At 50.0% G+C, this 14,436-nt stretch overlaps 1 protein-coding gene across 1 annotated transcript in view; it reads left to right on the top strand.

Moving 5' to 3' along the window:
* Positions 1–10,835: 10,835 nt before the first annotated feature.
* Positions 10,836–14,436, top strand: part of GLDN (gliomedin) — a 45,648-nt gene continuing 42,047 nt past the window's right edge. The window contains exon 1 of the mRNA XM_060259971.1: positions 10,836–11,252. Coding sequence (XP_060115954.1) covers positions 10,836–11,252 — 417 coding nt within the window. The remainder of the gene's footprint in view (positions 11,253–14,436) is intronic.

Here is a 14,436-nt window from a genome sequence, read left to right as displayed (position 1 = left end):
CTGTGTCTACCAAGCTTCATGCTTCAATTATCACCCTTGACCCATGTGGCCCTTAGGCCCAGGCAAAGGTTATTAAATCTAACCATCATAGCATCATGGTTGTTAATTAATATCTATCTTCCTTTGGACATCAGACAGAGTTCAAGAAATCTGGACCACCTTTGAGGAGCATCTAAATAAGCGCTTGTTCTTCCTTCCATAAAGAGCCCCCTGGCGCAGAGTGTTAAAGCTGCAGTACTGCAGTCCTAAGCTCTGCTCACGACCTGAGTTCGATCCCCAGTGGAAGCTGGGTTTTCAGGTAGCCGACTCAAGGTTGACTCAGCTTTCCATCCTTCCGAGGCCGGTCAAATGAATCCCCAGCTTGCTGGGGGGGAAGTGTAGATGACTGGGGAAGGCAATGGCAAACCACCCTGTAAAAAGTCTGTCGTGAAAACGTTGTGAAAGCAGCATCACCCCAGAGTCGGAAACGACTGGTGCTTGCACAGGGGACCTTTCCTCCTCTTCCTTCCAGATGCTTTCATCGTAGTTACGGGTGATTTTCATGTCAGACTTGAATCCTCAGATGAAGCACTTTATACTCATTTTAACTGCATCCCCCTTCTATGAACCGGCAAGAACGCTGCCTCCCAGATCTTCTAAGGATGTTAAATCAAACTGGAAGGGCCTTTGCCTCGTACAGGGGTGTAAGAGCTTAATGTAAGAGCCACATAGAATAAGCCTCAGATGTTTGAGAGCCACACAAACATCAGATGTTTGAGAGCAGGGAGGGAGGAAGATAGATTTAAGAGGGAGGAGGGAAGGAAAGGTGGAAAGAAAGCAACTTTAACTTTAAATGTATTCTTCAAGCTGCCAGCTGGCTTGGCTTGGAGGAGTAGTTTAAAGAGACAAATGTCTTCTCCAAGCCAGCCGACATGGTGGTGGGGACTTTGAGAGCCTCACACAAATGTGCAAAAGACCCACATGTGGCTCCCAAGCTGCATTTTGGCCACCCCTGGCCTGGTACAACTGGCATACAGGCTAGATCACTTCATTCTCAATGGAGCAAAAGAGGGTTCCTGGCCCTGATAAGGCTGCCAGCCTCCGGGTGGGGCCTGGAGATCTCTGGCTTTTACAACTGAGCTCCAGCTGCAGAGATCAGCTCCCCTGGAGAAAACTGGTATTCTAACAAAAGGGAAAACTGTATGGAAGTAACAATTGTTAATACAAGTCTTTGCTTCCTGTTCTATATTTTGAAACGAGCAATTTAATATCAGTATTATTAACAAAAACCCTTGATGCCAGAATTTAACAATTGGCAGAATTACAAGAGAAGGTTGAGATTACAGCAACGGCAGCAATGGATTGCTTAGGTAACATTGCATTTCATTCGCCTTCTTCAAGCTGCAGTACACTAGGTAAAACCTTGAGTTCACTGACTGAATAAGCCAGAATTTCCTACAAATTTGTGCTAAGGACACTCTCCAGCTTTTACAGTTGCTGTGCAGATAGTTGCAGTTGGAGCCTCAGAGATCAACAGTCTTCCATTAGGGGTTACCCTTTGTCAGAATCAAAATGTCTCCGTGTTCTAGGCTGCTTTGAAGGGTGGACTGTAGGGCCTTGTACCCTGCTGAGGCCCCTCCCCTCCCAAAACTCCACCCTCTCCCAGATCCACCCCCAAAGTCTACAGAGGTATTTTCCAACACAGACCTGGGATCTCTAGGCCCCGGCACAATGAATCTGCTAGCCTTTAAGGCAGGGATATCCAACGCGGTGCCCTGGAGTGCTACGGTGCCCATCAGCACTTTTCCTGGGCCCATCAAGTGTTTTTAGAATGTGGGGGTGGCCAAGTGGCGCAAAGGCTCCAATGGACCACCGGAGAATTGATTGGCTGTACAGATTTTTAGAAATGTTGCTTTGGTGGCACCTGCCACCATGGCACGAAGATCTTCCCATGCAACTGAAGGTAAACTGCAGCAGCCATTTTGTTGCTGGCTCCGCCTCCTGCGGTAGCCATTTTGTGGCTGTGCCAACCATGTTGCATCAGAATTCCAAAAGTACCTGCAGGCTTAAAAAAGGTTGGGGGCTCCTGGTTTAAGTCGCCAGACTCCCCACCAATGGTCCTTCTAAGCTGTGGAGTCTTGTGAGCAAAAATTCGACTTTGTGAGCTACCGGCATTAAAACCATGAGCAAGTGATTTGGCTACTGCATAACTTAGTTTGCTCTGGGGCCATTCTTCCTGAGCTAAGACAAAAATGTGTGAGATGGAGGCTAAAAAACTGTGAGCTAGCTCACACTAACTCTAACTTAGGGGGAACGTTGCTCCCCACATCATATGGGCCTCCGTGCTACATGCTTGTGACTTGGTGCTGGTACAACAGAGGTTGAGATCAAGCCAGAAATCAGCTCAATTCTAGACTATTTTGTCGGCTGCGCCCCCAATGAAGTCACGGAATGCAGTTGGACATAGCACCTCTGCATCAAGCCCTTTCATTCCGTTTTGTGACCCGACTGCTTTCATCCCTTGGTTTGAATCCATGAATAGGCGAGTTATAATCCTGGCTTTGGGTTCCGTTTGATTCATTCATTTGCATGGTGCACTTTGCTCCTGTCTGATTGCTCCCCCCTGGGTCACCTTTCCTGTCTGATTCATCTTTCCTTTTTGTGAACAAACGGCCAATTGTTTGCAGGAATTCTGTGCAAGTTTTCTGGGAAAAGTGTCCTCTGGCTGCCAGGGAGCTGGGTCTTATTTTTAACCATAACATCCAAGTTCTTTGTTCTCTGGACACTTGCTCCACTGAATAACTGGCTTTCTTCGATGTATCCCTTCTGCAGCTTTGCACTGAACTTTAATGGCAGTTTGGGACATTTTTAGTTTTGGGGTAGGGAGATTTAAAGGGGTATGAAATGTTAGGTGATAATGGGAGGGGAATGAAAGTTTTCTTGCTGTCTCCTAAAACCAGTACTCTTTACTAATGGCTGCCCAAAGAAAGTATGGCCCTTTTCACACTTACCAGTGGAAGCCGGAAGGGAGTCGGTATTGTGCCGCCTTGCAGTAATCCGAGACAGGGATGGGAGTTTTCAGACATGTTTTTTTTTCCCGGTAGGGTTCCGTGATTGAAGCAAGCCATTTCACACTGTTCCGCTTTTATCTCGCTTCCACCAGCGCCAGCCGTTTTCGCCTGCCGGCGCGCAATCTCCGGCTTATTTTTTTTTTGGAACATCGGGCAAAGATCGCTATAGTGCTATAACATCGTATCACAACAGCAACACCATAGAGGTGGCTAGGCTCCATTGAGATAAGTTACCAAGTTTCAGCGGTGGCGATCTATGGTGATGCTGTTGTGATATGTCGCTATAGCGCTATAGCGATTTTAGCCGACGTTCCAACCCCCCCCCCAAAAAACCGAAGATCGCGCGCCGGTGGGAGAAAAAGGGCGCGGAAACTGCTCCCGGTTTAGATACTGGACATTTCCCACAGCGCCCCATAGCGATTTCAACCCGGAAGGAGGGGATGAAAAGTGGAAGAAGCTGCTCTTTGTTAGTAACGACTCAGGCATGCCTCACCATCGGGACAGCCGCGGGACTGTGTGAAAAGGTGAGAGTATTCCGGTAGCAGCCAGTTACTGAATCGGGTCTGTCTGAAATGCCAACAGAAACCCATTACTGTTCAGTAACTGACCAGCTGCCATACCGGAATACTTAGGCTGTGTGAAAAAGATCTATGTCTGCGAGCTGATGGAACTCACTGCCACAAGGTATTAGCCTGGAGAGGAGGGAGCTGAGAGGTGATATGATCGCCATCTTCAAGTATTTGAAGGGCTGTCATCGATGGTGTGGAATTGTTTTCTGTGGCCCCAGAAGGTAGGACCAGAACCAATGGGTTGAAATTAAATCAGAAGAGTTTCTGGCTCAACATTAGGAAGAACGTCCTGTTAGAGCAGTTCCTCAGTGGAACAGGCTTCCTCAGGATGTGGTGGGCTCTCTTTCCTTGGAGGTTTTTAAACAGAGGCTAGATGGCCATCTGACAGCAATGAAGATCCTGTGAATTTAGGGGGAAGTATTTGTGAGTTTCCTGCTTGTGCAGGGGGTTGGACTAGATGACCCTTTCAGCTCCATGATTCTATGTATGGTGACAGTCATCAGCTTAAATGGCTTGAACATCAGAAGAGCCCTGCTGGATCAGACCAGTAAGGGTCCATCTAGTCCAGCATCCTGTCTCACACAGTGGCCAGCCAGTTCCTCTGGAGGGCCAACAACAGGGCAGAGAGGCTGCGGCCTTCATAAGAACATGGCCCTGCTGGATAAGAGACCAATAGTCCATCTAGTCCAGCATCCTATCTCACAGTGGCCAACCAGTTCCTCTGGAGGGGCAACAACAGGGCATAGAGGCTGAGACCTTCATAAAAACATCAGAAGAGCCCGGCTGGATCAGACCAGTGAGAGTCCATCTAGTCCAGCATCCTGTCTCACACAGAGGCCAACTAGTTCCTCTGGAGGGCCAACCACAGGGCAGAGAGGCTGAGGCCTTCATAAGAACATCAGAAGAGCCTTGCTGGATCAGACCAGTGGGCCATTTAGTTCAGCATCCTCACACAGTGGCCAACCAGTTCCTCTGGAGGGCCAACAACAGGCTGAAGCCTTCCCGATGTTACCTTCTGGCACCAAGATTCAGAGGTTTAGTGCCTCTCAAAGTGAAGGTTCCCCTCAGTCACCATGGCCAGACTTAATCCTCCATGAATCTTATCTAATCCCCCTGGCCCTCTCAACATCCGCTGGCAGCAAATCCCACACTTTAATCAGCCTCTGCTTGAAAAGGGGGAAGTGACAATTATGGTGGAGGCCTGTTAACTATTATGATGACTACATGGGACCGACTTTTGATACACCATGCGGGGAACAGACAATAGTTTTCACCCCCATGTCCTATTTCAGAGCATCCAGGCAAGCAGATAGATTGTGTGAAGTAATGGCTGGGGTACCAGGCAGGAGAGACCTGGGTTCAAATCCTGGCTCAGCTATGAAACTCCACTGCTCAGTCTGAATTCAGTAGGGCTTGCTCCCATGTAATGATGTGCAGGACTTCAGTCTTCGTTTCTTTCCCTGGTCATATCCTTTTCTTTGCTCCCTGATGAAGACCTAGAGCAGCTTGCAGCATCCTTCTCCCCTCCCCACTTGATCCTCACAACCACCACCCTGTGAGGTAGGCTAGGCTTTGGCAGTGTCCTGCCGCAGCACAGTGGAGAGTTCAACCGGGCTCTTCCAGATCCTAGCCCAACATGCCACATCTGGTCCAAATTTTATTAGCTTAAAATATTTGGATGCTTTTCAGTATATATCCCACCCTTCTCACAACAAGCCTGTGAGGTAGGCAGAGCTGAGATGCAGTTTCAGAGTTTTACTCAACACTGTAGCTGGTTTCAGAGCTTTCTGAGAAGGGATCTGAGATCAGGTTACCTCCTGTTGGGCATCCTCATCGCTGCAGCACCGTTTTGTCAACAGAATGGAATTTGTCTAAAGTGGGGCAGGTTTTCAACAGCTGTTAGCTAGGGTAGCAAAATTGATCCTCCGCAGCTAAATGCAGTATACCTGGGAAACTGCAAATGCTAAACACAGGAACATTTGAAATCCAAAGGGCAGGTAAGATGTGTGGCTGCTGTCTTGTTTCATTTGTCTACAACTGAGGGGTTGGGTGATAATGCACTCTTTTAAATACAGATGAAGGTGGGTAGCCGTGTTGGTCTGAAGCAGCAGAACAAAAGTGTGAGTCCAGTAGCACCTTTAAGACCAGCAAAGGCAGGCACACTTCATCAGATACTAATAAAATGTGCTTGCCCATGAGAGCTTATATCTAGAATTAAACTTTGTTGGTCTTGAAAGGCACCACTGGACTTAAACTCTGTTCTTGTAAATATGTATAGTATTTAGAAAACATGTGATTTTTTTTTTTTAAAAAGCCAGATCTACCCCCAGATTAGACAGATGGGAAATCTGGAGTGCTATTTCCCTCCTGCTATGCTCCAAATGGCAACCTGTGATAACTATTTTTTGCCTAACCCTGTGCTTTAAAATGGATAATAAAAAGATTTAGAATATCAAGAATCCAATCTCAAATGTAGCCCAATTTAAGGTTTGCTTGTGAACTAAAAGTACTTTTACTCAGCACCTCTGGTGGGTCTGTATTGCTTTTGTTATTAGCAAGAAATAAATATATGCTTTACTGGTTTAGCTATGTATACTCTGTTCACAGTTGTATTTCTGGTTAGTTTTTGCAGGGCTAATGCAGAATCATGCTCAGGGGGTAATGGGTTTCAATGGAAGAGGATAACCACTGTGCAAATGAAATACATTTTCATCAGTAGCTCTAAACAGGTGAAACCTCTGGATGGGTGGGAAGTTCCCACCTGCTGGGAAGTCTCCACTTTGTGCTCCAAATGCAATTTTTCATTTGGAAAAAATATGTAATCTCATCTAAAGTTGTCCATTGGCCCATCTACTTCAGCTGAGTTCTCTGATTGGCAAGGGCTCTTCAGCAGACTTCAATTCTTCAGGCTGCCTGGACCAATCACAGATCACATTGTGTCTTGGAAACCACCTGTTATATAGCAAGGTGGCCAAACTGTGGCTTGGGAGCCGCATGTGGCTCTTTCACACATATTATGCGGCTCTTGAAGCCCCTACTGCCCCATTGAAGAAGACTGCAGATTTATACCCCACCCTTCTCTCTGAATCAGGGACTCAGAGCAGCTTAGTCTTCCCCCCCTCCCCCCACAACAGACACCCTGTGAGGTAGGTGGGGCTGAGAGGGCTCTCACAGCAGCTGCCCTTTCAAGGACAACTTCTGCGATAGCTATGGCTAATCCAAGGCCATTCCAACAGCTGCAAGTGGAGGACTGGGGAATCAAACCCGGTGCTCCCAGATAAGAGTCCGCACACTTAACCACTACACCAAACTGGCTCTCCAAAACTGGCCAGCTTGGAGAATGCATTTAAAGTTGCTTTCTTTTCACCTCTTTCTAGTTGCTTCCTTCCCTCCCGTCTTGTGGCTTTCAAACATCTGATGTTCATGTCTTGCAGTTTTCAAACATCTGACATTTATTCTATGTGGCTCTTTTTACGTTCAGCAAGTTTGGCTACTCATATGGGGTGAGCTACAAAACTTCCACATAAACAATACCTGTATATATATATGCAGAAGTCAGCCCCAAATGGGCAAGCCAGAAAATCCTTTCCCATGAGCCCCATTGAATAAAATGACTTGCTTTTGAGGTGACCTGCTCAGGTCTGCTCTCTAAATGTTTGCAGGAGCGTGAACTTTATTTCACCTTTTACACATTCAGGGTAGCTTAAATGCACAGAGCATCCAGGCGGGCTCTGATTCTTGCAGGTCTGTGAAGTTGCTACTGTATTCTGGAGAGGTAAGCTGTGATCCATGCAACGGTCACCTCAAGGTTGGATTACTGTAATGCCCTCTACATGGGGCTGCCTCTGTGCCAAACCCAGAAGCTGCAGCTGGTGCAGAACGCGGCAGCTAGACTGTTATTAGGGCTCCCGAAATGGGAGCACATACAGCCGGGGCTGCGCGGACTGCACTGGCTGCCAGTTGTATACCGGGTTCATTACAAAGTGCTGGTTATCACCTTTAAAGCCCTATATGGTCGAGGACCTGCCTACCTGAAGGACCGTCTCTCCCCATATGAACCCCAGAGAGCACTGAGGTCAGCTGGGAAGAACCAGCTGACTACCCCCAGGCTGAAGGAAGCAAAATTAAAGAATACCCGTACACAGGCCTTCTCCATTGCTGCTCCACATCTATGGAACCAGCTCCTGGAAGAAGTGCGGGCCCTGCGGAGCCTTGAACAGTTCCGCAGGGCCTGCAAGACCATCCTTTTTTAAGATGGCCTTTACCTGACAACAACTGATGATTTGCCTTAAGTGATTCCACAATAATATTTATACCTAATAGAATAGCACCAGGAATGTTAATTTTAAGTGGAATGTTTTAAGTGAATGTGATTTTAAAACCTGTTGTATAATTTATTGTACAGATTGAGATGTTGTTAGCCGCCCTGAGCCTGCTTCGGCAGGGAGGGCGGGATGTAAATGTTGTTATTATTATTATTATTATTACAGAACATCATCTCCTCAGATGCCAAGATCGACAAGGAGATTGACAACAGGCCGACTGCACAAAAGAGTGTGGAGCAACAAGCATCTGAAAAAAGGCACAAAGATCAATGTTTACAAAGCGGTTGTGATGACAACCCTCATCTATGGCTCCGAATCGTGGGTTTTATACCGTCATCACCTGCGACTCCTTGAGCGCTTTCATCAGCGCTGCCTTCGCACCATCCTCAACATCCACTGGAGTGACTTTGTGACCAACACTGAAGTCCTCAAGTGGGCAGAGGTTACCAGCATCGAGGCACTGCTGTTGAAGACGCAGCTGCGCTGGGCAGGGCATATTTCTAGGATGGAAAACCACCGCCTTCCCAAGATTGCCCTGTATGGCGAACTCTCCACCGGCCATCGAAATAGAGGGGCACCAAAGAAGAGGTACAAGGACTCCCTGAAGAAATCCCTTAGCACCTGTCACATCAACCATCACCAGTGGTCTGACCTAGCCTCAGATCGCAAAGCATGGAGGCACACCATCCACCAGGCTGTCTCTTCCTTTGAGAATACACGCATAGCTGGTCTTGAGGACAAAAGGAGATTGAGGAAGAATCGCACTGCTACAGGACCAACGCTAAATCAGACTTTTCCCTGCAGCCGCTGTGGCCGGACCTGCCTGTCCCACATTGGTCTTGTCAGCCACCAGCGAGCCTGCAGCAAACGTGGACTATTGCACCTTTCTTAAATCTTCGTTCGCGAAGCCAAGCCGAGAGAGAGAGAACAGAACATCACTTGCAAGTCCTCCTCAGGCACCACTGGCTGGGGCTGGCGAAAAATACAGTATATACCCGAAAAGGTGGTATTTGGGGTTTCTGAACCGAAAGGGTTAAAATGACGCCCACCTCCAATAGGGACTATCAAAGCCAGGTTTTTGTTCTTGACAATCCACCTGCAGATTCCAGGCTCCCACTGCAAGCCTTACCTAAGAGTAAGCCCCACTGAGCGACATGCAACTCACTTCTGAGTAAAGATAAGCAGTTTGACTCTTTTCTGCTGGCTTGTGTGTGTGGGTAAGCGTTCTACAATGCTGTTCTATCTACAGTGGGTTTAGACAAGGGCTGTCAACTTTGGCTTGGGAACTTCCTGAAGGGAGATTTGGAGGGGGGGGTGGAGCCTGGGGACAGCAGGTTTTGGGGAGGGGAGGGCTCACAGCTGATATAAGTCCACCTTCTGAAGTAGTCAAGAGAACCAAGCTCTGTAGCCAAACTTGCTTAAGGTAAGAGCCACACAGAATAAATGTCAGATGTTTAAGAGCCACAAGACAAGGAAGGGAGGGAGGCAAATAGATGGGGGAGGAAGAGGTGGAAAGAAAGCAACTTTAACTTCAAATGAATTTCCAAGCCACTGGCTGGCTTGGTGAAGTGATTTAAAGAGGCAAACGCCTTCTCCAAGCCAGCCGACAGGGCGGTGGGGGCTTTGAGAGCCACACAATATGTGTGAAAGAGCCACAGTTTGGCCTCCTCTGCTCTGTAGCATGTGGAGGAGTTGTGTTGGTCTGCAGAGAGCAGCTTGATTCAAGCCCAGCAGCACCTTTAGAGACCTCACGAGATGTTCAGGGCATCAGCTTTTGAAAGTCAAAGCACCCTTGATCAGACGGACATTGTGACCCCAGATCTCCAGACCCCACCTGGAGGCTGGCATCCCTAGTTTAGATGGGAGAACCCTGGCATGGGCAGGTACATTTAAATAAGGTTGCCAACCTCCAGGGGGGTGCCTGGAGATCACCCAGAATTACAACCGATCTGAAGACTAAAGAGATCACTTCCCTGGACCAAAGGGCTGCTTTGGAGGCTGGACTCTACCACACTGTGCCCAGCTGAGCGGCCTCTCCAAGCTCTGTCCTCCCCAATTCTCCTGGAATGTCCCAACCAGTGTTCCCTCTAAGCTGAGTTAGCGTGAGCTAGCTCACAGATATTTTTGTCATAGCTCAGGAAGGATGACCCCAGAGCACAATAATTTATGTAGGAGCTCCCAACTTTAACACCAGGAGCTCACAAGGTAGAATTTTTGCTCACAAGACTCTGCAAGGTAGAGGGAACATAGGTCATGACCCCTTCCCCTGCAGCAATTGGCTCATTGGTGGAAGTGCTGATTTTGTCAATTCTTGAATTTAAAGTGAACCACCAGCACCAGTTGCCACCTCAGGAGGCATTCCCTCTTCTCTCACACAGACCAAACGGCCAAGCCACAGTTTTCTGTGGCCATGTGATCAGTTAGTTTGCCCTCTTAAATCAACAGACTGCATGTATTCCAGCCGCAATACCTGATCCCCTCGTCTGATGAAGTGTGCTTAGAGAGCACACGAAAGATTACGTTCTAAATAAAACTTGGTTGGCCTTAAAGGTGCCACTTGACTCCTGCTTTGTTCATCAGCTTAAAGGGAACGCTAAGAGTTGAGCCCCCGAGGCAGGTGGGCGAAGCGCCTTGCAAGTAGTTGAGCCAAGCGGCTGCCCGCTGGCTCCCCCGGCCTTCTCACGCCCGCTCTTCCCGGTCGGGGGGGCTCGCCGCGTGCTGACTCCTTGGCCGTCCGGCCTCTCCCTCCCGGGGCCAGGCGCCCGCCTCTCCCGTTCATTCCGGCCGGGCCAGCCGCCCACGGGGCCTAAGACCCTCCCCGGGGCGCAGCGCAGCGCCCAGGGCGCGCCTCGGGCCAGACGTCGCTGGGCAGGCGGGCAGGAGTGCGCACGATGCGGGCCCAGGCGGCGGCGGCAGAGGGCGGCGTCCGGGCGCTGCGCTGCCTCGTGGCGGCGGCGGGGCTGCTGGCGGCGCTGAGCGCGGCCGGCACCGTCTTCCTGCTGGGCCAGTGGCGGGAGCTGAGCGCGGCCGTGCGCCAACTGCAGCAGGACGCGGCGCTTCGACCGCCCTCGGAGCCGCCACCGCCTTCGGAGCCGGCCTTGGCCAGCGCGCTGTTGCGGCACCGGGCCGAGCAGCCCACCGCCCCGTCGGGCAGCGACCCCACGGCTACGGCGGGCAGGAGGAAGCGGAGCCAGCGGGGCCGCGGCTGTGGCAAGCTGCGCGGGGCGGAGAACGACGACGCCTTCCTGCTGATGAGCTACTCCGTGGTGCCGGTAGGGGGCACTCTGGGCTGGCTGCCCTCTCCCAAGGTTCGGGTCGCCGCCGCCGCCGCCGCCTTCCCTGGCAGAGCCAAACCCCCGGGGCCCGGCGGGGGTGGGAAGGCCAGGTAGGGTTGGGAAATACTTGGAGGCTTCGGGGGTGGGGTTTGGAGAGAGGAGGGTGTCTCTGCAGGGTACCGTGCCATGGCAGACAGGTCACCCTTCCAAGCAGCCATTTTCTCCAGGGGAGCTGATCTCTGCCAGCGGGAGATCAGTTGGAAACAGGGCCAGCTCTACCGCTAGGCAAACTAGGCGGGTACCAAATTGGGCACCCCCAGTGTGACTTGGTGACGTTGCCAGTGCAGGGGGACACCAGAAGTTAGCCTTGCCTAGGGTGCCAGACAGTCGAGGGCCGGCCCTGTAGGGAAAAGCAGGATATCTCCAGGCTCCACCTGGAGTTTGACAACCCTGGGCGAGGTGGACTTCCGCCCTGTGGGCAGGAGCCGTGGAAAGCACAAGAGCGGGGCCAGGTCGCAGCCCTGAGACAGGAAAAACCAGGGATGGTGGCTTTGCCAGGATTCTTGGGCAGGGCTATTCTGGTGGGCTTTGCCTGTTGGTAGCAAAATTGGGATGGAATCATAGAATCATAGAGTTGGAAGGGACCTCTAGGGTCATCTAGTTCAACCCCCTGCACAATGCAGGAAACTCACAAATACCTCCCCCTAAATTCACAGGATCTTCATTGCTGTCAAATGGCCATCTAGCCTCTGTTTAAAAACCTCCAAGGAAGGAGAGCCCACCATCCCCCAAGGAAGCCTGTTCCACTGAGGAACCCCTCTAACGGTCAGGAAGTTCTTCCTAATGTTGAGCCTCTTTTGATTTAATTTCAACTCACTGGTTCTGGTTCTGCCTTCTGTGGCCACAGAAAACAATTCCACACCACCCTCTAGATGACAAACCTTCAAGTACTTGAAGATGGTGATCATATCACCAAAGCTGGCGGAATGGCATAGAGAGCCCTGGGCTGGGGCTTGGGGATCTCCCGGAACTACAACTGGTCTTCAGATTACAGAGATCACTTACCCTAGAGAAAATGAACCAAGTAGGAGTCCAGTAGCACCTTTAAGACAGAGTTTTATTCAGAATGTAAGCTTTTGTATGCATGCACACTTCTTTAGACAAGGGAGCCCCATTCCCTCATCTTAAGAGTGCATGCATACGAAAGCTTACATTCTGAATAAAACTTTGTTGGTCTTAAAGGTGCTACTGGACTCCTACTTTGTTCTAATGCTTCAGACCAACATGGTTGCCCACCTGGACCTATCTACCTGGAGAAAATGGTTGCTTTGGAGGGAGGCATTAGGCCCCAGTGAGACATGCTCCCCCCTCCCCCAAACCCTGCTTTCTTCAGGCTCCATCCTCAAACCTCCAGGAATTTTCCAATCCAGAGTTGGTAACCGTATGAGTGGGAACAAGCAGGTGCTAAGCTGCAGAGTCTTCTGAACAAAAATTCTACTTTGTGAGCTACTGGCATTAAAGTTGAGAGCTACTACATAAATTAGTGTGCTCTGGGGTCATCCTTCCTGAGCTAAGATAAAAATGTGTGAGCCGGAGGCTAAAAATCTGAGCTAGTTCACGCTAACTCAGCTTAGAGGGAACACTCGTGCCCACCTTTTTCCTTGCTGGAGAGTGCTGGCCCTGTTGAACTGCTACCTGCTATGTCCTGGCTAGAAGCCCTATTGAAGCCCCATATCTGGAATTGCCTGTCCACCCCCCCCCCCCTTGGGGAAGAGCCCCGTGGCACAGAGTGGTAAAGCTGCAGTTGGAGCCCTCTGCTCACGACCTGAGTTTGATCCCCACGGAAGCTGGTTCAGGTAGCCGGCTCCAAGTTGACTCAGCCTTCCATTCTTCCGAGGTGGGTAAAATGAGTCCCCAGCTTGCTGGGGGGAAAGTGTAGATGATTGGGGAAGGCAATGGCAAACCACCCCGTAAAAAGTCTGCCGTGAAAATGTTGTGAAAGCAACATCACCCCAGAGTCGAAAACGACTGGTGCTTGCACAGGGGACTACCTTTTTTTTTAACCTTTACCCCACTTGGGGACTGGAAGTAGTGCAGCTTGAATCCGATTGGTTAAGCAGCACAGACAGCTTGTCCTACCCAATCTGGTTATTCCCCCTCTCCTCCCAGGCCTTGCAGGGTTCCAGGTGTGCTGCTCAGAAGGTACAAGAAGCTACAAGATGATGTGTCTGCCGCATAATCAGTGGTTTTGAATAGACAGCCAATCTCTGGGTTGAAGTTTTCAGCAGGTACAGCTCGTTCTGTACCTCACAGAGGAGAAGCAAATACTTTCTTATTAATGGCCAAAAGCACAAGAGCCCTGCCTTCTTGTCTTGCTGGTCTCCTGCTGGGCAGGTGCACGTGGAAGGACACTTGTTGGGGCCCGGGGTTATGATTGAGCTAGAGACACCACCGTGCAATCTGTTTGGGGGCCAGAAAGTTGGCTGTTAACAGTAGAAGTGTTCCTCTGTCCATCCCTCGAAAAACCCCACACTAATGTTATCCAAAGAGAGCCCCGTGGTGCAGAGTGGTAAAGCTGCAGTACTGCACTCCAAGCTCTGCTCACGACCTGAGTTTGATCCTGGCAGAAGCTGGGTTCAGGTAGCCAGTTCAAGGTTGACTCAGCCTTCCATCCTTCCGAGGTCAGTAAAATGAGCATCCAGCTTGTAGATGACTGGGGAAGGCAATGGCAAACCACCCTATTAAAAGTCTGCTGTGAAAACTTCGTGATGCGACGTCACCCCAGAGTCGGAAACGACTGGTGCTTGCACAGGTGACTGCCTTTACCTTTTTAAAAACTTTGGATCTTATCCAATCTGATGCTGTACATACTCATAATCTGAAAATATTGCCCTGGGAGAGGCAGTCTTTGGTTCCAAAGCTGCAACAGGTAGGTGCTTCTCCTGGCAGACGTTCAAAACAATTGCCAGCTCTTCAGCTGTCCCTTAAGGCCTACTGAAGAAGTTTCTCATAGGATAGAGGTAAATATTTTTAAAAGGTAAAGGTAAAGATAGTCCCCTGTGCAGGAAGCTGTCATTTCCGACCCTGGGGTAACGTCACATCATGACGTTTTCACGGCAGACTTTTTACAGGGTGGTTTGCCACTGCCTTCCCCTGTCATCTACACTTCCCCCCCAGCAAGTTGGGTACTCATTTGACCGACCTCAGAAGGATGGAC

Source organism: Heteronotia binoei, chromosome 19, assembly GCF_032191835.1.
Source record: "Heteronotia binoei isolate CCM8104 ecotype False Entrance Well chromosome 19, APGP_CSIRO_Hbin_v1, whole genome shotgun sequence".
In the NCBI taxonomy this organism is placed as follows: domain Eukaryota; kingdom Metazoa; phylum Chordata; class Lepidosauria; order Squamata; family Gekkonidae; genus Heteronotia; species Heteronotia binoei.
Note: the sequence above shows the minus strand (reverse complement) of the source record. Positions and strands in the feature narration are given on the sequence as shown.